General features: G+C 36.7%; 1 protein-coding gene across 5 annotated transcripts; it reads left to right on the top strand.

Moving 5' to 3' along the window:
• The first annotated feature begins 1020 nt into the window (after nucleotides 1–1020).
• Nucleotides 1021–22901, top strand: LOC128534525 (NACHT, LRR and PYD domains-containing protein 12-like). Of its 5 annotated transcripts, none has more exons than XM_053508979.1 (14): nucleotides 1021–1131; nucleotides 4702–4824; nucleotides 6068–6181; nucleotides 6842–6958; nucleotides 7499–7615; nucleotides 9679–9795; nucleotides 12411–12461; nucleotides 12658–14442; nucleotides 15849–16043; nucleotides 17344–17517; nucleotides 18328–18501; nucleotides 19671–19844; nucleotides 20725–20898; nucleotides 21650–22901. In XM_053508979.1, the coding sequence occupies exons 2-14, from the start codon at nucleotides 4772–4774 to the stop codon at nucleotides 21657–21659; spliced, it is 3255 nt and encodes a 1084-aa protein (XP_053364954.1). In that variant the 5' UTR covers nucleotides 1021–1131; nucleotides 4702–4771; the 3' UTR covers nucleotides 21660–22901. The 5 variants fall into 5 exon arrangements, with proteins under 5 accessions (XP_053364954.1, XP_053364959.1, XP_053364957.1 ...); XM_053508980.1 differs by having other exon boundaries at nucleotides 1023–1116; XM_053508984.1 differs by lacking the exon at nucleotides 6842–6958.
• Nucleotides 22902–24133: the final 1232 nt, after the last annotated feature.

Here is a 24133-nt window from a genome sequence, read left to right as displayed (position 1 = left end):
AACAATAACTAACTCATCGGAATCCCACGGGACAAACATTGTTCCGACACTCCATATCCCCCACTTTTGTGGTGATAAATAAATCACTCGTTGTCTTTAAACTGTCTATTAACGGTCTATTTAAGAAACGCTACTACTAATCAGGGAGAATGAAGTTCATATACATTAAAATTACTACTCCCTACACCCTACACCCTACTTCCTGTGCAGGAAATGTCTGAAAAGGGAACTTCACTCTACAAAATTCCACCATTCAGAACACCATGCAACGTCACTTCCTCCTTGCGTTACCATGGTAACACAAGCACCTCGGATACCTTTCGCTGCTACTGTGGAAATTTCACGCTACGGACATTAAATATAGATCATTTATTGAAACAAAAACTGATACCATAAAAAAATATATACCGTATTATTTATTTATTTATTTATTTTTACAGATTACTAGCCTATATAATACGAATGGTTTCTTAATTAAATTAAAATGTAAATTATTGTGTCCTATTTATATGATGTCCTCGAATAATAATTATAATAAAAATATAAATTATTTTTCGAGTAAAATTTTTTCACACTCCAGCGATATGTAATGACTTATAGGAAATTATCCATTCCCTTTTCCGCTAAACTAAAGATCCGTTGTTCACTCGTTCCCTACACCGCTACAGTTGGCTTTGTGCGCGTGCACAGAAAGTATGTGTGTGTGTGCGTGCGTGCGTGTGCGCGGAAAGTATGTATGTATGTGCGCGCGCATTTCATATGTAGTTGTTCGAGCATTTAGTAGTATATATGTATGTGTGAGTGTTTCATATATGTGTGCATGATTAAAGTTTGATTTAAGCCCTATACGGCGCCTCATATTATTGATATATCGTGCATAACTCGCGTGTCAACATGTTAAGGTCACACCAATTCTATGGGTCGGTTTTAAATAGATGTTGGATTTTGTTATATCTGGCAACCAACGGGACACGTCGGCTCGCGCCGAGTAACTGGCAGGCTGCCTCTAAAGTGAAACCGTTCTTCTTCAGCCTCGCCTCCATGTTTGAACCGTTGGAAAAGTTGCCATTGTGTAACAATTTAAAAGAAACGGTGACGTTGACGTCACACAACAAGGTCTTCTGACGGAAAGTGAGTGCTTTATTATTAAACGACTGTTAACATAAGAATGCGGATTTATTGACCATAAAACTCGCCTAAAAACGATTTAATAATGTTGTATTTATGACGCATGTATTCCGTAAGACTTTCTCTTTCCTCATATAAAGTTCTCACGATTCAAACATTTAAATATTTGGGGAATATGGTTTTATCCCTGTAATCCTGTGTAATTTTCTTCTTACCGTTTTTGTGTAAGTTACAATTGTATTTATTTTGAAAGTTTTATCGAGGTGTAACTTGTAATAGGTTTTAGAGAACCACGTGACCCGTACAGGGCGTCAGGGGTCCCTAACAAACTAATAAACACAACCAACAGCAGCTTGCTTCTTACGTTATTCCCATATAAAGCTTTATCTCCGTCTTTATTTCACATAGACCTGGTTTTTAAAACACCATCTGGAGACTGGAACCTAGACTTTAGACCTAAACAGTTAGATTAGATTGTGGTTTTAGTGTCCAAAAAGAAATACAGAAGTCACAGCTACAGAATGTACATTGGTACATATGAATTTACAGTGGATATGAATTTAATCCGTTCCAGAGTCACATTCTTAAGGTGACATTCCGTATTGTGAAACACATTTTCCCATCGGAAATAATGTAAATGATGATAATCCGTTCCAGCCACCCAAAAATATTACCAACTTCCAACACTATAATCATATGTCTGCATATAAAAACAATCAAAACATTTAGAAAAGACATGAAAATTAAGTAAAGTATGAAATAAATAGACATTAAACCGCAATTAACCGTAATTTATGATTCTTCTTGAAAAAAGCGATTTTTGCTGATGTGCTTCATAAAATCCTTGGTGCTATGTCTTCATTAAATCTTGCAAAAATTGCAAAAAAAAATAATAATAATTTATTTCTCTTCGCTTTTGTCGCTTCCACTAACAAAATCAGAGGTACATGCAGCCAGCTAATTTCTTGAATTTATTATTATTTTTTAAAAAGATGGTCCATTGGTATGCCGAGGAACCACTATAAATTTTATTAATAAAATTAGCATGGTAAAATGCTAATTTCTTTCATTCTGTTTTGTAAACAAAAAAATGAAATTGTAAATAAATTTTTTAAAAAGTTTTTCCTTTACTTAAAACCCTGCGGTTGTTTTTGTTAGAGGACATTTAATTGAAATATGATGTCATTTCGCATGAAATTAACATTGCAAGCTTCTTATATGCTTGATAACTTTTATAATTTAAAATGTGTAGGCCTAAACATTTGTATGTACACAGCAGTTAGATTTAGTTGGCACTGATATGCTGACATTTTATTATTTTTGCAACATTTTTACTTTTACATGAACTGCTAATATCTTTTAACAAGAATGCTGAACTCATAAACAGTAAACTGGGGGGAAAAAGAGGGAACCACTTAGCACAACCACGTGCAGGTACTCTTAGTTGTTGTTTAATAGAATTTTTTCTTCCTCCTGTGAGCCTCCTCTTCATACTGCTAATTGTTATTTGTTGTTGTTGGGTTTTTTTGGGGGACTGCACTTGGCAACCCAACTGTTTAAAAGTGAAAGTGCTCCTACTTCAAAGTTTACAACTATTTAACATAATGAAGAAAGCATGAATTATGTCACATCAGTTTTAGAATTAGATGTAATTATTTGTGTGTGTGTGTGTGTGTGTGTGTGTGTGTGTTCATACAGCATAGCATACAAATGCCTTTTATCTGATTCTTGCGGCTCCACGTGTACACACACTTAAGCCAACACTTACGTTAATCGCACACACTTTGTCTCACACAGATCTTTACAAACTTTAAACAGTTAATTTGTGTTAATATAATAAAGTATCAGTAGCTGTTGGATGAACTTGGCATACACAAATACTTTCAATACTTCATCATTTAAGACGAAGCCAAAAGTTCATTATGCTTATTTTCTATATGTAAACAACCACAAAAAAGTATATTCACCTTATAAACATTTTCACTTTGGTCTATTCGATAAAGATCCCTAAAACATTTTATTTAAGATAAATATTCTGGGAGGTTGTTACCTAGTCAAATCAAGTCAAGTAGGCTTTTATTGTCACTTGAACCATATACAGTTTGTTACTCAGTGAAACGAAACAACATTCCTCCAGGACCAAGGTGCTACTGTACATACAACATACATTAACAAAAAACTAACTGGCTAACTTGGAGACCTACTGTAATTAGCTGGCCAGCTGGGACAAGACAGATTAATATTTTTTCAAGTTAACAAAGAACTATCTATTTTTTTTTTTTTTTTTTTTTTTTTACAAAAGAGACAACATAAAGTGCACATGCAAATGAGCAAACAAGAATGAAAAACTGACAATGCGACAAACAATACTCTGTGGTACTTTGGTGATGAGTTAAGCTAGTGGGGGGAGATACAGTAAACGTTCTGTAAGTAGCAGCAAGGATAAAGATAATTAGTGCAAATTGATCAATTTTGTGCAAAAGAGCATTTACAGGTTGGTGTGTATTAGTTTGATAATAATGATCAGTGTGTTTGTTGATTTATCAGGCCAGTCTCAATGTTTTGAGGTAGTTAATCTAAGTGATAATTAGATAATATGTGTGTGTGTGTGTGTGTGTGTGTGTGTTTTATCAGTCCAGTCCCTTTTTTTTGGGGGGGAGACGGATGGTTTGTTCAAACCTGAGTTCACCATTTATTATCAATAGATTATAAATAGAACAGTTTGTTAAATACAAAAACAATATCATACCTGGAGGCAAATTTTTAGAAATATCTTTGGGATAGGCCGAGCTTTGCTTCGAGGTTGCAACGTTTAATAGATGCTCAACAGCATGGCCCACAGCCATGAGTATACAAGTTTAAGTTTAAGTTTAACAGATCATGAATACAATAAAGCAGTTATAATCAATAGGACCTTGTTAAGAAGGACCACTTCACCCACTCTTTAAAAACGCTTGTTCTGTTACTTGGATGGATTTAATCCATTGCCAGAAGTTTAGCTCCCTTGGGCAGATTGCGAGCTTAATACTTCTACCAAATAGCTGATTAAATTAACAAACAAATCATAATTGGTTGATAGTAGATTATTTAATTTATGGTATCTGTACCCCTATCCAGAGCAACTTACATTTTTATCTCATTATACATCAGAGCAGTTAAGGGACTTGCTCAGCTAAGGGCCAAACAGTGGCAACATGGTGATGATGGGGTTTAAACCTGAAACCTTCCAAGCCATAACCTAACACCCTAACCACCCAGCTACACTCAAAGTCATGCTGTTGTACTGAATATCAGCACAGCTGTGCTATCTTCCGAACTCGGGATGCATTTGCATGTCAATGCTGCATCATTACACCCATGCTTACTTGTTCAAAGGTCTGTCATTATGAAAGATAAAAAAGGTTCAGAATCTGTAGAATAATTGTCAGTGAATCCTGCCATGTTTTTACGATAAGAGCACAGACAAGACGTGAAGTAGAAACTTGTTAGACTAATGGAGTACTTTTTTTCTTTATGGCGAAAATGTAATATACGTACAGAAAGCTTAACTGCATTTGGTTTTGTGTTTTTTAGGATTGTAATCTGTTCCAACAGAAGAGACTCTTCAAGCTGTGTGTTTGTGTAAACTTTTAAACATTTAAAAATGGAGACTCCTGATCTGGACACAGATATTATGAACTTACTTACAAACAACAGGTAACTGTCATGGATGTTTCATAGACTTTCTGGAGCAAAAGACGACTAGAGATTCTGATTACACACTATATACCTTTAACAACAAGGATTATAGCAATGCCAACCAGGGAGATTCACGTTTTATACATCTACACACACACACACACACACACACACACACACACAAACACACACACGCGCACATAATATGGTAAATGTTGAATCATTAGATATATTATTAACTTCATCTACTTTTCAAGGTTTGGTAACAAAAGTCCTCCAAGTTTCCTCATTATGATGTATAGCTTAGGGCAAAATGACCTTTTTATAAAAACACATTAACAGCTTTAGACTAAACTTAGCTAAGACTAGCCCTGTCTATGTTTAGGTACATAAATCGTATACAGCCCTGAATTAAAGCAAACATAGATGAATGCTTAGTTATACAATATTACACTTAAGGTCTAGCTGTCAGGCTGGATATCAGCACAACTGTGATGTGGTCGTAGGCAAAAGGGTGCAGTATGAGTACTAAAGCTGTCACAGCCATGCTGATATTCAGTATAACAACATGACCTTGAGTATTGTTTTTATACAACAATTTCACACACACCATTTATCATCAATAGATTATGAGTCATTTGTTTATTTAAAGAGTTATTTTGCGCTGCAAACACATATTCTTATTCAACTGAAGGAAGTTACTAACAGCGACTGGAAGAGCTGGCCACCAGCAGTTAGTAAGTGACACTTAGTGTAGTTAACATGGTGAAAGTAGTTTTAAACAAGGCTCCCCATCCCTGCAGGGACATTCCCTGAGTGCTGATATTGAGAACGGCATTCTGTTATGGAACAACCAATTGTGGAACTGTTTGTTAAATACACAAAAACATATGATATATTGATAATAGATGGTGTTTGTGGAAGTTATATAAAAGCTATATTATATTATATTATATTATATTATATTATATTATATTATATTATATTATATTATATTATATTATATTATATTATATTATAAAAGTCACAGTGTTGTAATGAATATCAGAATAAATGTAATATCTTCAGTAAATTAGCTGTGGCTTAAATGTTTTTTTTTTCTTCTACAGTATGTAACCTACATGCATTAAATATCTGTATCAACATTTGGTTAAAAGTTTCACTATTAATAAAACATGAACAGTCACCACTTAAGTGTCAAAAATCATACATGTAAGAGTAATATATAAATCACTGATGGACTATCTATAATGCTGTGCAGTGAAATCCAGGAAGAGAGATCAGAATCACCATCGCCCAGCTGTAACTCCATGCACAGTTATAGGTCTATGGATCCTCCTGTGAGGTTTGACGATGCAGACTGCTTACTACACAGGTACAGTAGTACCTCCTAACCGATAAAGTCACAGTTAAAGGAAAATTTCCAACATTCTCTTTTTGTGTGTGTGTGCACACGGGTTGAAATTAGAAAGGGTCTGGGTTTGTCCAGAACCAGTCCCCTTTACCCAATTTTCTCTGTGCCCCTTCTAACACTCTTCTCAAGACTTTTTAAAAACCTTTCTCAGCGTTATTAAACACATTAATCAGATCACTTGTGTCAAACCTAGGTTTTGTGATCCCAACACATCCCACTGCCTCATTTCTTTTGGCTTTATGTACTGTAGAACCTTCATTAAATATTCACACAATTCTATTTTAAAGAATTCTTTATGGAGCACATGGGCATTGTCATGCTGGAGCCGGGGTGGGGCTCTTAGCAGGAAAGGGAAAATGTGCAGTATTCACTGTTAAGTAAAATGTAGTCAAATTTAAATGACTGGAACTGATTTAAGAGCTGTACGATGCATTATTAAAGCAGTAAAGGATAGTGCTGAACTGTCAGCTTTACAGAAGAAATGCATTCAGTTTTTTTGGGTTTTTTTCAAAAGGTAAACTTGGTTTATAAGTACTTTTAGTGGTTAAAAACTGTAAAGAGTATGTATAAATCAATGTGTATAAAACTGTATATAAACTAATGACTGTCTATAATGTGCAGTGAACTCCAGGTAAAGAGGTCAGAATCAGCAGCACCCAGTATGGTCTCCATGTACAGCAGTAGGTCTATGGATCCTCCTGTGAGGTTTAATGAAGCAGACTCCTCACCCCTACACAGGTAACATCTCCTCACTGTTACTGTCACTGTTAAAGTCACACCTAAAGGGAAATGTAACTGGATAATCAGGATGACAAACTAAACACAAAATACTAAATCGTCTTTAATGAATACTGAATACTAGCACTTTCTGTTTTTAGTGCTAATCCATGATAATAACAGAATATTCGACTTTTACTAAATAAGTTTCTTAACTGAAACTTTATGCGAATCATTTCTCTTTTCAACTAGGTTAGAAGATTTCTTTTTTTTTTTTTGGATAAATGTTGCAATTTTATAGATACTGACTTTTAATGAGAACAGAGAGCCCAGCAGTATCTTCAAAAGCCTTTCTGTATTGATTGATTGATTGATTGATTGATTGATTGATTGATTGATTTTGTTTGGTTAAACTATTTGGGCTGTTTTAATTTCACTCACGTAACACAATTTGCAACTCTAGTGAACACTAAAAAATTTTACAGTTTAATTGTAAGTAAAATTCTAAAACTGTAAAACTGTAAGTGTATAAATCATTAATTGACTGTCTATAATGTGCAGCGAACTCCAGGTAAAGAGGTCAGAATCAGCAGCACCCAGTATGGCCTCCATGTACAGCAGTAGGTCTATGGATCCTCCTGTGAGGTTTAATGAAGCAGACTCCTCACCCCTACACAGGTAACATCTCCTCACTGTTACTGTCACTGATAAACCTAAAGGGAAATGTAACTAAATAATCAGGATGACAAACTAAATACTAAATAATTGTCAATTTAGGGCTGCTGTATGTAGTGTTGTTACAGGCTGGACCACTGATTAGTACCATTAAATCACTGACTGACACAGGAGATGAAACTAGAAGAAGAGTTATACTTAGGGCTGGGCGATATAACGATATGTATCGCGATAGACACGTGATCGATATCAATAAAAAATGTGTTCGATAAAAGCTTCGATCATTTTCATTCTTTGTCGGAAGAAAACAGAGGTCGCGAGGCTAGTTTTGATGCTGTCACGCGCACTCGCTCCACGACCGGCACTAGGATCCTGAGGTAGTACGGTGGTCGCGATTCAGGAAGTATAAAAGGAGACAAGATGGCGCTTCACGTCGCTCAGTCATTGAGTCTGCCCATGCCGTTTCCGACGCTTCGCCGGATCTTATGTGATTTTGTCGTTTCTCGCAGCAGCCCGTTAATTCATGCACATGCAGTGATGGGAAAGACAAACGAGTCGATGCATGTCCTTTCTTTTATTTTCTGCATTGTCAGGCGATATTGCAAACTTGCAGGTGGATTCCGTACTTAAATCAAACCAAAAACTACTGAAAGAAAACCGGTTCAGGCTCTATATTCCAGCTCATCTCACATTTCCGCGTTCACGCACATTGGACTGCATTACCCACAAAGCACTGCCTGCACTGGACTACACTCCCGTAAACAGCTGCCGTAAAATCAACCTCTCTCCCGCAACAGCGGGTATAATTGTGTAAACTCTTGCTCTCGGCGTGAGAGAGTTCTTACAATGACTCGCGTGGTTATCCTAGTCTGTTCGCGCTATTTCCGCGTTTGGATTTACCGTCCACGCTACAAGAGCTAACTGCTAGTCTTCTGGTCCGCTTCCGGTTGCCCGTGACAGTTGCATTAACAAAGGCACTCGCTCTCTGGTAACCTAGCAACGTAGGGAGTGATACAGTAACGTCAATCATGTAACAGTATCACGTTTGGTTGCGCCATGTCGTTGTCTCGTGCTGGTCTGCTGGGTTCCTCTTCAAAAGCAGAAAATGCACTTATTTTATTACACTTTATTAAGCATTTCTTACATTTTCTTTTATTTTGCACCTTAAATGTTAAGAGATAATTGTTAAGTGTTCATTGTGACTTTAGACTTATGTTTACATTTGAATTTTTTGAGTTTTCCATGATTATTGACATTTGTGTCTTAATAACTAAGGGGACTATGATCAAAGAAAGGTCAAGTTTAAAATAAAAAAATTTAAATTAATATTTTTCTCCTGGTCCTTATTTTAAATGGGTCATAAAAATATCAATAATTATTGATATCGACCGTTATTGAACACTGATATCGTGATACAGTTTTCAGCCATATCGCCCAGCCCTAGTTATACTGTATGAGAGCGTTCGTTTGCCTAATAGCACTATACATTTTAGTGCTGATCCATAATTATACCAGAACATTTAACCTAGTGTTATTACAAAATAAGATTCTTAACTTAAACTTTATGTGAATTATTTCTCTTTTCTCTTTCTGTGTAATTATTATTTTTTTTAACAGAGCAGTCAGTTTTAGAAACCATTGATGGACGTTAAATTTTAAGCGGCATTAGTTTTTAATGGGAACAGAGACACGAGCAGTATTTTCAACAGCCACACTGAATTAATTAATTAATTAATTAATTAATTAACTTTGGTTCCTTTAATCTATTTGAGCTATTGTAATTTCTCTCATATGATGAATTTGCTGAGATTTTGCTAATAGAACTGTTTAAATAAATTGTAACAAGATGCATTTTTTGTTTATGATTAATTATCAGTGATTAATTGATTACTGATTATGAATGTAATTAACTATCAGTTAAAATTTTTAGCGCTAGCAATCACTTAATGTAAAAAACACAGCTTAATTGTAATTAAGTAATATTAAGGTCCAAACTAAATGAATCACATTAGTAACAAGTGTAAAGAGTGTGTAAAAATCATGAATTGACTGTCTATAATGTGCAGTGAACCCCAGGGAAAGAGGTCGGAACCAGCAGCACCCAGCAGGGCCTCCTTGCACAGCAGTAGGTCTATGGATCCTCCTGTGAGGTTTAATGAAGCAGACTCCTCACCTTCACACAGGTAACATCTCCTCACTTTTAATCTCACTGATGAATTAGAACAATAGCTTGATCTAAAAGAGTAATGATACACGTACAAGGAATCCCATCTGAGTACTTACCGATACCCATAACCCCTGGAGTGCACATCTGTGACAATGGCAACCAATAACAATAGCAAAAGCATTGCAACATTATTCCAGAAGTTAAAATTTAAACTACACACACTACTTTAAATTGAAGAAAGCATATAAATATATTTTTTTAAATCTATTCTATGAAGGAGGCCACCACTGTCAATGTTTAATAGGCGAGGATGTTTTAGAAAACGGCATCTTTGGTAGCACTGTTTCTACCATGTCGCAACAAGTGACCACATGAGTTTAAATATGTGCAGGCATGCATATACAGTGCATCCGGAAAGTATTCACAACGCATCACTTTTTCCACATTTTGTTCTAAAATGGATTAAATTAATTTTTTTTCTCAGAATTCTACACACCACACTGACAACATGAAAAAAATTACTTGAGATTTTTGCTAATTTATTAAAAATATATATATTTTTTTAAAGAACATGTACATAAGTATTCACAGCATTTGCAAAACTGAGCTCAGGCGCATCCTGTTTCACCTGATCATCCTGTTTCCCCTGATCATCCTTGAGATGTTTCTGCAGCTTAATTGGAGTCCACTTGTGGTAAACTCAGTTGATTGGACATGATTTGGAAAGGCACACACCTGTCTATATAAGGTCCCACAGTTCATGTCAGAGCACAAACCAAACATGAAGTCAAAGGAATTGTCTGTAGACCGCTGAGACAGGATTGTCTCGGAGCACAAATCTGGGGAAGGTTACAGAAAAATTTCTGCTGCTTTGAAGGTCCGTCCCAATGAGCACAGTGGCCTCCATCATCTGTAAGTGGAAGAAGTTCGAAACCACCAGGACTCTTCCTAGATCTGGCCAGCCATCTAAACTGAGCAATCGGGGGAGAAGGGCCTTAGTTAGAGAGGTGACCAAGAACACGATGGTCACTCTGTCAGAGCTCCAGAGGTCCTCTGTGGAGAGAGGAGAACCTTTCAGAAGGACAACCGTCTCTGCAGCAATCCACCAATCAGGCCTATATGGTAGAGTGGCCAGAGTGTCTCATCAGACCTAAGAATTTTGTTTCTCATGGTCTGAGAGTCCTCCTGGTGCCTTTTGGCAAACTCCAGACGGGCTGCCATGTGCCTTTTACTAAGGAGTGGCTTCCGTCTGGCCACTCTACCAAATAGGCCTTATTGGTGGATTGCTGCAAAGATGGTTGTCCTTCTGGAAGGTTCTCCTCTCTCCACAGAGGACCTCTGGAGCTCTGACAGAGTGACCATCGAAGGCCCTTTTCCCCCGATCGCTCAGTTTAGATGGCCGGCCAGCTCTAGGAAGAGTCCTGGTGGTTTCGAACTTCTTCCACTTACGGATGATGGAGGCCACTGTGCTCATTGGGACCTTCAAAGTAGGGCTGTGTATTGGCAAGGGCCTCACGATACGATACGTATCACGATACATGGGTCACGATATGATAAATCACGATATATTGCGATACAATACATATTGTGATATATTGCAATAGTTAGAGGTAATCTCCTGGTATCGTATTGAAACCGAAGTGCAGCCACATGTCAGCCCTAAAAGCTGGAGGCGTTTTTATATTTTCCGCCATGCTCACTCATGTCTTGCTTACTTACTTGTTCTGATACCGTACTGGTTAGTGTTGTGTTGATAGCGAGTAAGCGACATCTATTGGAGCGGAGGAGGAGTTTTTTTGGCACAACTTGGATCAATACTAGGGTTAACCCTAGGTTTGACTATGGATACACTATCATAAAAGAAATTATCGCGATAGTTTGATGTATCGATATTTTTGCACAGCCCTACTTCAAAGTGGCAGAAATTTGTCTGTAACCTTCCCCAGATTTGTGCCTAGAGACAATCCTTTCTCGGAGGTCTACAGACAATTCCTTTGACTTCATGCTTGGTTTGTGCTGTTAACTGTGGGACCTTATATAGACAGGTGTGTGCCTTTCCAAATCATGTCCAATCAACTGAATTTACCATAAGTGGACTATAATTAAGCTGCAGAAACATCTCAAGGATGATTAGGAGAAACAGGATGATCAGGGGAAACAGGATGCGCCTGAGCTCAATTTTGCAAACGCTGTGAATACTTATGTACATGTGCTTTCTCAATTTTTAAATTTTTGACAAATTTGCAAAAATCTGAAGTAAACTTTTTTATGTTGTCATTATGTGGTGTGGTGTGTAGAATTCTGAGGGAAAAAAATGAATTTAATCAATTTAAGATTAAGTCTGTGACATTACAAAATGTGGAAAGTGATGCGCTGTGAATACTTTCTGGAGACACTGTATGTATATGCGCATACAAATAAGTGTAGTCTTATTTCAGGTCACCAATACCCAAATCTGGTATCTGTATAAATGTTTTCTTCAGCTTTTTTTCCATAATGTTTATTATTGTGGTCACATTTCACTTCGAACTGTGTGTATTTAAGAATAATTGTGGCAAAATTGAGCATAAAATATACACTACAGTATTTAAACGATGAAACGTCTTTAACAGCTGGTGTTTTTATTCACAGTGGTCTACAGAAGAAAATGGGCAAAATTAAAAAGTTTATCACAGAAAAAGGGTAAGATCAATACCAAAAAGACTACATGCTGATTAGATCAGAGATAATATATGGTGAAATAAAACAAACACATAATGAGCACATACTAAAGAACTATCCATGCTAATCAGTCAGAGTTAATATGATCCTATCATTTAGCAGTCTAATCATTAGACACCCTGTCTCACCACATTCTTCCTTTTCCACCATCTTACAGACAAAAAGCAGAATCTGCCTCTGTAAATAAATGCCAGAAAAAGTTTAAATTAAATCTAATGAAGAAATTTCAGCATTTGAATGGCGTGATGATAAACCTGGGAACCCAAACACTCCTGAATGAGATCTACACAGAGCTCTGCATCACAGAGGGAGACAGTGGAGACATCAATAAAGAACATGAGGTGAGACAGATCGAGGCAGCATCCAGGAGAACAACAACAGAGGAAACACCAATCCAATGCAATGACATCTTTAAGCCCTTATCTGAACAAGACAAACCCATCAGAACTGTGCTGACAAAGGGAGTCGCTGGCATCGGAAAAACTGTCTCTGTGCAGAAGTTCATTCTGGACTGGACTGAAGGGAAAACAAATCAGGACGTCCACCTTATATTTCCACTTCCTTTCAGAGAACTGAATTTGATGAAGGACCAGAAACTGAGTCTGATGGAGCTCCTTCATGTCTGTTTTAAGGGAATAAAAGAAACAGAAATGTCCAGTTTGGAAAAGAGTTTGTTTATTTTTGATGGATTAGAAGAGTGTAATTTTTCTCTAGATTTCCAGAACACAGTGAGAGTGTGTGATGTAACTGAATCAGTATCAGTGCCTGTGCTGCTGGTAAACCTGATCAAAGGGAATCTGCTTCCCTCTGCTCTCATCTGGATCACCTCCCGACCAGCAGCAGCAGATCAAATCCCCTCTGAGTGTGTCCATCGAGTCACAGAGGTACGAGGGTTCAATGACCCACAGAAGGAGGAGTACTTCAGGAAGAGGATCAGTGATCAGAGCCTGGCCAATAACATCATCACACACCTGAAGTCATTAAGAAGCCTCTACATCATGTGTCACATCCCAGTCTTCTGCTGGATTTCAGCCACTGTTCTAGAGAGAATGTTGGGTGAAGCAGAGAGTGGAGAGATCCCCAAGACTTTGACTCAAATGTACACACACTTCCTCATCATCCAGACAAACATCATAAGAGAAAAGTACTCAAAGAAGCAGGAGAGTGATGAAGAAATGCTTCTTAAACTGGGACAACTGGCTTTTGAGCAGCTGAAGAAAGGGAACCTGATCTTCTATGAGGAAGACCTGAGAGAGTGTGGTATTGATGTGAGAGAAGCAGCAGTGTACTCAGGTGTGTGTACACAGATCTTCAGAGAGGAGTTTGGTTTTCACAAAAGTAAAGTGTACTGCTTTGTTCATCTGAGCGTTCAGGAACACCTCGCAGCTCTGTATGTGCACCTGATGTTCATGATGAAAAAGAGAAATGTTCTCGAACAAAGTCAGCTCTGTGAACAACAGTTGAAAAATTTTACAATTTCAGATGTCCATGAATGTGCTGTAGATCATGTCTTAAAAACTCAGACTGGACATTTGGAACTTTCTCTTCGCTTTCTCCTGGGTCTCTCACTGGAATGTAATCAGAAACTCCTACAGGCCTTAGTAACAAATACAGGAAATAACTACAAGAACATAAATTGTACAGTTCAGTACATTAAAAAGAAAATCAGTGACGATCTTCCTCCAGAGAAATCCATTAATCTGTTCCACTGTCTGAATGAACTGGGTGATAATTCTCTAGTGGAGGAAATTCAACATTATCTGAAATCCGGAAAACAAAGTGAACTCTCATCATCACAGTGGTCTGCTCTGGTGTTTGTGTTACTGACATCAGCAGAGGAGCTGGAAGAGTTTGACCTGAATAAATATATCAGTGAAGATAAGATAACAGAAGCTGTTCTTCCAAAGATGATGCCTGTGATTGCAGCGTCCAGAAAATCAATGTAAGTAAATCTGAATATTACTGTTTTACTAATACAGAAAAACTTCTAAAACCTATTTTATTTGTATAGCGCTTTTAACAATTGTCAGTGTTTGTATGAACTGTGAATTTGTATAAATCAAAATGATTAGATTGACCCTAATGAACAAGCCGAGGGCCACAGTGGCAAGGAAAAACCTCTTGAGTTGGCAATAGGAGGAAACCTTAGAAACCAGACTTAACAGGGAACCCATCCTCATTTGGGTGATAACGGATATAAGCGATTGATACTGTGTGTTAGGAGGCTGGAGGTTCAGTATAACCGTTGACGTCCAGTTGGTTATTGGAAGCTTAGGTAGACTGTAGGAAAAATGAAAACTTCTTTGTAATTCCTCATGCATGTTGTTTTAGTCAAGACCTTTATAATTATTCCTTTATAATTATATACCTTTATAATTATATAATTATATAATTATAAAGAGAGAGAGAAAGAAAGGGAGAGATAGACAGAGTGAGAAGGAGAGAGAGGACAGGTATTCCCTTAACAGACTCGTAATATATAAGGATGAATGTATATTTAGTTCAAAGTGGCAGAACTTACCATAACAGTATAACTAAAAGGGAGAGCCAGAAGGAAATACCGACATGAGGGCTCCCTGGAATAGAAAGAAACCAGACATTTCACCATCAACAAACCTAAGTGATCACTGAGAATAGGAAAGACAACAATCAATATATATCTGGACACAAGAAAGCTGATAAATTAACAAAAAGTGATTAATTAATTTTAGATATTTTAATTTTTCCCTCTTTACTTTTTGTGTTTCTCCAGATAGCTAAATGCTCGTAAAGATGTGCTTTTTTGTATGTGTATCTGTTTTAAAACTCATGAGGTGGTTGTCTAGTAGTCCTGGTCCTGGTGGTAAAATATTGTCTAGCTTTTATGTATACTTTTAGCATTTATCAAAATGAGAAGATGCAGTGGAGGCTTTGAGAATCACGAACTCACTCATCATCTATACAACTTTGTCCTGTATTCACGGTCGCGGGGGGCCTGGAGCCTATCCCAGGAGACTTAGGGCACAAAGTGGGGTACACCCTGGACAAGGTGCCAATCCATCGTAGGGCACACACACACACACACACACACACACACTTATTCACACACTATGGGCAATTTTGAGAACATCAGTTAACCTAACCTACATGTCTTTGGACTGTGGGAGGAAACTCACCAAACACGGGGAGAACATGCAAATTCCATGCACACAGAGAAGGGAATCGAGCTTGGCTGGGAATCGAACCCTGACCCTAGAGGTGCAAGGCGACAGTGCTAACCCCTACAGCATCGTGCCGCAGGCTTTGAGAATGTATTTGAATATTTAGATACTAGTGTTAGTTCATTGTGATTTCTTTTCTTTTCTTCAGCATCAGGTGTGATTTCCTTGGAGTGAAAAGTTGGTCAGCTTTAGTCTCAGCGCTCAGCTCAGAAACCTCCATACTGAAAGAACTGCATCTGACCATTAAAACATTAGATCTATCTGGGAATAAATTGGGAGATTCTGGAGTAAAGATTCTTTCTGATGTACTCAAGAATCCTCACTGTAAAGTGGAGAAACTGAGGTAAGATGATCTCTCTCAGACTCACCATAACTCACTAAAAGCCACACTTTTATTTTATTATTATTATTTTTTTGTAACTGTACAGAACAAATAGATTGGTCATTAAGTGATGATTATTTCTACCAAGAATCACCTATGCATTCAAATAATAAACAGACTTGTAATTACATACCTGTGCATAAATATTGAGATAAACAAAGAACAGTCCTATGAATCTTGACACATAAGTTTAGCAGATGTAGTGCACTTAGGGGTTAGGGGCACTAGAAGCACTCTTTCTCGACCTGGAATGTAGCTGGGTTATCAGCTAACTTCATTTTAATGCCACATAACATTTCTGAGCTCATCTGAAATATCCCCTTTATAATGGTTGCTTCGGTTGGTCAGATGAGCTCAGAAAAGGCTTTGATGTTTATACATTGGCCAGATGGGTCTCCCCATGTTCTGTAATACTGGAATATGGTCATACTGAACTCTTCAGATCATGTGACCTTTTGTCCTAATTTGATTGGTTGAATCTTTAGATTTAAGATAATGGCTGTAAGAGATGTTATGTGGATAAAAATGTCTGAAAATATTATCAGTTAAGAATATTTTCTGTTTATATAACAATGACTCTTTATAATTAGCTTCTGCAGACTATTGTAGTCTATGTAGATTAATGTTAATATGCTGAAACGCCTTAAAACCCCATTTTGTTCATGTTGTGTTCTAATTGATTTGGAAAGCAATAGCAAGCAAATTTATTTATAGCATTTTGGATCATTAAATTTAATCTCTAGCGGGGTTAAAATCACCTTTAAAACATCTCTTATTTTGTCTTCTGTTTTCTGCCATCAGTTACAGTATTTTTTTATATAACGATTTTCTGTCAGGTGTTGCTCAGAAATTTGAGCAACTGCTGGCTTTTAAGTTTTCTCTTTGAACCTCTGCCCACCCTGTTTTACCTAGGCCTACCAGAGATGGGCACTCAAGTTTGCCTCAAGTCACTCTTAAATAGCAGAAAAATTGACTTTAGACTTGACACCCTCCCTCCCCGGGTAACACCAATACTACTGTACCACCACCCACACTGACACTGATTAGCCATACCAGCCTGAAAACTTGACTTGAACTTGCATTTTATTACTTGTGAACATCACAGCCCCCCTTTTGTTTAGTTTCTGGTTTTGCCCCTGAGCAATCTTTTGATTGATGTTGCTTATACCTAGTCGAAAGAGGGCAGAAAATTTAAGAAGCCAGACACATGCTCACAAAAATCTGTTGATGTAGAGTGTGTCGTCATTGTGTCTCTCTATAGGATGTATAGGTGTGGTGTCTCAGATGAAGGCCTTGCTGTTCTGTCTTCAGCTATAAGATTAAACGCGTCAAACCTAAGAAAACTGGATCTGTCCTATAACAAAGTAGGAGACTCAGGAGTGAAGAGTCTCTCTGCTGTTCTGGAGAATCCCCAGTGTAACCTGGAGAAATTAAGGTAAGATTATCTCACATGACTTGGTGAGATGACATGATGGTTCAATTATACAATATATGTAGGCAATTTGTTTCATGTCCTCAGTTGGCTACAAGACTTGACTACCCAGTAATTTCATACACCACTCACATAAAGTATGAACCCGTACTGAGATAATGTAGCCCACTTCAGAAGCACTAAAACCTATCACCAAACACACACACACACACACAATGCAAACAGACAAATAAATACTTAAAACTTAACACCTCATCATATAGTGTCTCTGAACACAGCCCTAATTTTACTAAAAAAAAACCACACACAGAATTTTACTTCATTTTTAGTAATACTGCGTAGATATTCTTGTGGCTGTTGCAAAGTCTTTAACACTGGATACACAGCAGGCTTTGTACTTTTAACATCAGGAAATGCTGGTTAAATTCATACAGGGAAGCCACACACCCAAGGCACATTTTCCACTCAAAGTTTATGAATGGTAGCTGAACTGGGGAAACCTGACCAATCTGGCATCATCACTTGCAGCATTATGTAATTTCTTGGACTGTTGTGATGAGTTGGAACATTATACAACCTATGTCATGTGTGTGAGTATCCATAAATGCTACTGCATGTAGTTTAGAGTTGTTCTAGAATTAAAGTGATTCATCAATGCTACTAGGAACGATTTCCTAAACATTTTTAATAGAATGAATGAATTTAGACAACCCCCTAAAATTGCAGTAAGATTTATGGTACATGTCTGAAAGTGGTTTAGGGGTTAAACCAGTATAAAAATCTGATGATGAAGAGTGTTGTGTCTCTCTACAGGTTGTGGGATTGTGGTGTCTTAGATGAAGGCTGTGCTGCTCTGACTTCAGCTCTGAGATCAAACCCCTCACACCTGAGAGAACTGGATCTGTCAGGGAATAAACTAGGAGACTCAGGAGTGAAGTGTCTCTCTGCTGTACTTGAGAATCTTTACTTTAAACTGGAGACACTGAGGTAAGAGTATGAAAAATGTAACTACACTAGTGTTCAACAAGACGAGCAAAGTTTTTTAATAAATTTTGACTTGAAATATGAGCAAGTCTTGGTTTACGAGTACTGAGTATCATGTATCTTGCATGCGCTTCTTGTTTTGACGCCAAGTGTCACGTAATTACACCTAAGCCAATGTTTTTACTCCCTTGCATGCACACACACACACACACACACACACACACACTCTCTCTCTCTTTCTCTTTCTAATGGAAACACTGCGCCGTTAGATTCTTTTTAAAAATAAAGTGCAGGTTAATTTGTTTTATTTTTACTCTACAGCAGTGATTCCGTTAGTATGCGCTTACGCTAGTGTTATTAGTGAAGTTACTATAAAACAGTCTTTCCGTTAATGTGTGTTAGTGTGTTTAACTCAAATGAGAGGGAAGAGGAGAAGGGGTTACCGTGTAAGACAAGAAGAGGGAGCGGGGGGTCTGATTCCTTCTCTCCTTTTACTTTAGCTTCACACACAAACACACACACACACACACACACACACACACACACACAGCGCCTGCACGCATAAAAGGAAACACTTATCTGTCGGGATTTATTTGAACTTTTTTTAAAGGTGAAGTGCAGGTTAATTTGTTTTATTTGTACTTTATATTTCATATTAATTATTTTTATGTATTTATTTTTTGGGGGCTGTGGAACAAATAATTTAAGTTTCCATTATTTCTTATGGGGAAATTTGCTTTGATTTACAAGTGTTTTGAAATATGACTGCGCTCATATTATGTTCATAATCCAAGGTTCCACTGTATAGACGTTTTTAGACTGTTGACTGCAGGCATACTGCACTTTATGGCTTATTCCTACACTATTATCTTATTATAATAATACATTACACATATTTTATATGAAATGGTCTCAAAGGCCAAGCTTAAATGCCAATAAAAAAAATAATTTAAAATATTTTTGTTAAACATTTACAATGTTTTTAAAGTTTATTGAATTTAATATAGAGTTGCTATATTTTTAGACATTTTCAAAATGATGTTTATTTCATAATAATTTTAATAATTGTTCAGTAAACAGGAATTTAATCAGAATCAACAGGTAAGTTAGGTAAAACTTGAACCAAGCTAAAGATCTGTTGATGAAGAGTGTGTCATTCTGTCTCTCTACAGGTTGTGTGAGTGTGGTGTCTCAGGTGAAGGCTGTGCTGCTCTGACTTCAGCTCTGAGATCAAACCCCTCACACCTGAGAGACCTGGATCTGTCCTTTAATAATGTAGGAGACTCAGGAGTGAAGCGTCTCTCTGCTGTACTGGAGAATCCTGACTGTAAACTGGAGACACTGGGGTAAGATCATCTCTCTGAGACTCACATGACCTTCTTCACAGTAGGACACATTCTCTAATACTGAGACTGAACCAGAGGTTCATCATTAATGTCCTGAGGAAGAAGTTTGGGTCTTTGGGTCAAAAACTGTTGTGAAATTTCCTAAAACATTGCAAATAATCACAGAAACTGCACCTAGCTTAAAAAAAACAAAAAAAACAAAATGTATTGTGTGTGAACTGCAGGGTTTAGGGTGTAAATACAGACGTGATTAAAATCGTGTAAGTAAAAGTAAGTATTTTTAATGTAGTGCTGAAGAATATTTCCTGAGGGATTTTTTGGCTTTCGTTTTCAGCTCATTTGGGCTTGAAGTTTCAGAGGAATGTTTTTGTTTGTATCATTCAATCACCGAAAAAAAAACAAAAGAAACCTAAGGCTAATTAATTTAAGATTCCTTTTAATGTCTTTTATTTAATCTACATTATTTAATTTAATATGAATACATGGGGGGGGGGGGGGGGGGGGGAGAATAACTTTTGCATAGTACTCCTTTACTGTACATTGGAAATTGATTGAAATTTTAAATTTTTTCACTACTTGTGTTTTATAAAATTGTCTAACCTGGGAACAAAATAACTGACAAACATAATGTACTGTATATAAATAAGGTCACATTAATAGTCTCAGTTTAAAACTGTACATCAGCCTCTGTTCATTTTAACACTAATACAAAGTTGAGCTTTTGTTACGTTGGTGGAAAACAAGGAATGTTACTAAAAAGTCCAAGGACCAAGTGCCCCGTCCACAATAATACAAACCGTCTACAACAAGAGGAACGTCAGTGCTGTCGCTCCTCCTCCTGTAATCAAGAGAATTTAGAATGTGTTATTGTCTTCCCCAGGATGTCTAAGTGTGATGTCTCAGATGAAGGCTGTGCTGCTCTGACTTCAGCTCTGAGATCAAACCCCTCACACCTGAGAGACCTGGATCTGTCCTGGAATAACATTGGAGACTCAGGAGTGAAGCGTCTCACGGCTCTTAAGGATGATGAACATTACAAACTACAGACACTGAGGTGAGTAATAACCTTTATAGGCAAATGGATAAATAAGTCTAATCATTTAACCTCATTATCAGATTACCAGGTCAGGAAATAAAACCAGTTTTATTAAAAATTTATTTATATTTTCTAGAATATATATTTTTTCCTATCCTTTGTTTTTAATGCTGTTTTGTCACAATTGAGGTGATGTCACATGTCACAATTGAGGTGATGAGAGTGATTGTAAATGACCACCTCGTCTCTTTGTGACACTCTGCTGTCTCTGACTTCATACTGCTGATTTTCCCTGTTTCCGATAAGCAACAGACTTTTTTCTCAACTTTCATAAAGCTCATTAATCATCTTTTATTCCCCAAATATTGTATTTAATCATCCACTTTATTCACTCTGACACTTCCTCCAGCACCCTCCCTCCACATAGTGTCTTCTGTCATTCCTGTAAAATTTACACCAGCTTGTTCTTAAAGGCTGCACATAAATATACATGTAGAACAAGGAATAAATAATGCCGTAGTGTCCATTATGAAAAAAATGCTCAAAAGCATGGGATTGGATAAGAATAGTGATATAATGTGTAAATATATGATCATCTTCCTGTTAGAATGTGTGGTTATGTTATAGCTGTTATGTTATTACAACTGTTATAGCTAAATATTATAATACACACGTGTTTAAGTATGAAGAAATGTTGAATAACTAATAATAAACAGAAGATGAAAAGCTGATTACATGCTGTTGATGTTTTGTTTTGTATCATATTCAGGGTCTGGTGAACATCTGTGTGTGTAATGAAGACTCCACCATGTTCCTGCATTTCCATGTTGGTGTTTAACACCTGGCTTACAGTATATCATTATAACACATTAAACACCTGGCTTATATCATTAGAACTCATTTAACACCTGGCTTATTTAGTTATAACTCATTAAACACCTGGCTTATTTAGTTATAACTCATTAAACACCTGGCTTATTTTATTATAACTCATTAAACACCTGGCTTATATCATTATAACTCATTAAACACCTGGCTTATTTAGTTATAACTCATTAAACACCTGGCTTATTTAGTTATAACTCATTAAACACCTGGCTTATTTAGTTATAACTCATTAAACACCTGGCTTATTTAGTTATAACTCATTAAACAGACTGAGAGGTGTGAGAAGTGTGTTCATCATGCACAGGGAATCAGACTGCACACAGAAGGTGAAATGGTTGAGAATGATCTCAGGCTGATGGCCGTATGGATCAGGTGGACAGTGCATTGCTGGTTGTTGTGGTAACACGCAGGCTAACTGCCGGCACAGAGTAAGTGTAGTAATGGCTTCAGTATAAGAAAACTTCACAAGCATTTACATTTTTTATAATGAACACAGCGGAGTGATACATACAGTGGAACGTACTAGTTCTGGATCACTAATTCAAGTGCTGAATTAATAATCAAATTAAATTAATTGACAAAAACCTACAGCTGGGTAATGTAGATATGATGGTGTAATGATGGTTATGTGATTAATATTTTTTTATATTTATAACGTGTACATATACCAGTGTTGCTGTTTTGCTTGATACACACACAAAAAGATTTTAGTGGTGGCCAAGTATTAAGACAACATATGCCATGGTCTCCACATGCACAAAACAGGTGATGTCACCAATTAGTTGTAGCCTCTGTTTGAAATTGTATTAATCAGAATCAGCTTATTTAATTGATAGATGGAACAAATATGTGACAGGACTTAGGACAAAATTACCTAAAACAATTGAAGTCTCAAGTGAATTGCAAATTACTGTCCATGACCTTCAGGAACGATCAAGCAGATTGAGAGAGTAACATCTGAGTACTACAGACATCTTCTGACTTTATGCCCAGTCGGATCCAGGAGAATTTAAAGAATAAAGGACTTCATACTAAATATCAATTTTGTACGTCAATTTCACAGCATAAAATAAATTATTCTATAATCTTGATTTTAAAAGAAATTGATTATCATTAAAATGTTATTAAAGCCACCACTGTACTGTATATTGTAATTACCTGTATTGTAAGTCTTGCAGACACTGTACATAAAATCAAATAAAACTTTAAGAAATAAAATACAATAAATATAATGTTATTTTGTTGTTTAAATGTAACAAGTATTTTGTAGCAGAATTAGTTTTGTAACAGTTCTTTAAAATAATAACACATACAAACAAAGATAAGCAATACAACAGTCCATGCTGTATATTATATACATTTTATATATTTTATATTATAACAAGTACTCTTGAAAGTCTCTTTATTATTTCAAGACTAGACTACTGGAGTTCACTCCTGGCAGGTCTGCCTCTGTCCGCCGTTCGTCCTTTGCAGCTGATTCAGAATTCAGCTGCATGGCTTGTTTTCTATGGAATAAGATCATCAGCCGTGACTACGTAGTGCAGCTGTGTGCACCCATCCACACTAGATACTTCATTGCAGTGTGGTGTGTATGCGAGCTGCTCACCAAACCTAATGTGGCCTGGGGGGTATTCCACGAAGCAGGAATAAGGGAAAGTCTGTCTTATTTCGATAAGTCTGTCTTATTTAAGTGAGAGTTCCATTCCATCAACGTGTCTTAAATAAATCCCCGCTGAGTTGCCATGGTAACTTACACCTCCGAACAAGCACACCGCTTAAATAAGCGAGACAGTTAATCTGGTCCCGGGGGTCTGTTCTTCGTACGTCGCTAACTCAGTTAGCTGGATTTAATTGTTGTGGATTTGTCCTGATCTTGGATTGTTTCATTCTTCGATGCGCTACTAGTATTTGTTGTCATAGCAACATATCCGTAAGCTTGAACCAAACATCTAATTGGTTAAAGAGCACGGCTGACATGGACTGACTCACGTGGGAAAAGAAAAGTATATGCCCTCCTGCCATGGACTCCCTTCCCTCCCCACACACACACAATCGCTATCAAATATTATATATGACCATAAATCCATAGGTTTATTGTTATCAAATATGATATTACTATTATAATAAACCCTAGGCACAAGACAGCCGTCAAGACCATTAATACAAATTCTTGTATAATGTTTATTTTGTAACACATTTATTTTTCAGGGGTTTGTCATAAAAATATGCAAATAAATATTTATATATATTAAAAATAAATATTTTATCATGATAAATTGGACGAAACTAATTTTATTATAAAACAAACAATATAAAAGTATACATGTTGTATTTGAAAAAATATTATTATTTCTATTTTTTC

Source organism: Clarias gariepinus, chromosome 12 (genome assembly GCF_024256425.1).
Source record: "Clarias gariepinus isolate MV-2021 ecotype Netherlands chromosome 12, CGAR_prim_01v2, whole genome shotgun sequence".
NCBI lineage: Eukaryota > Metazoa > Chordata > Actinopteri > Siluriformes > Clariidae > Clarias > Clarias gariepinus.
The sequence above is the reverse complement of the archived record's forward strand: the minus strand, read 5'-3'. Positions and strand labels throughout refer to the sequence as shown.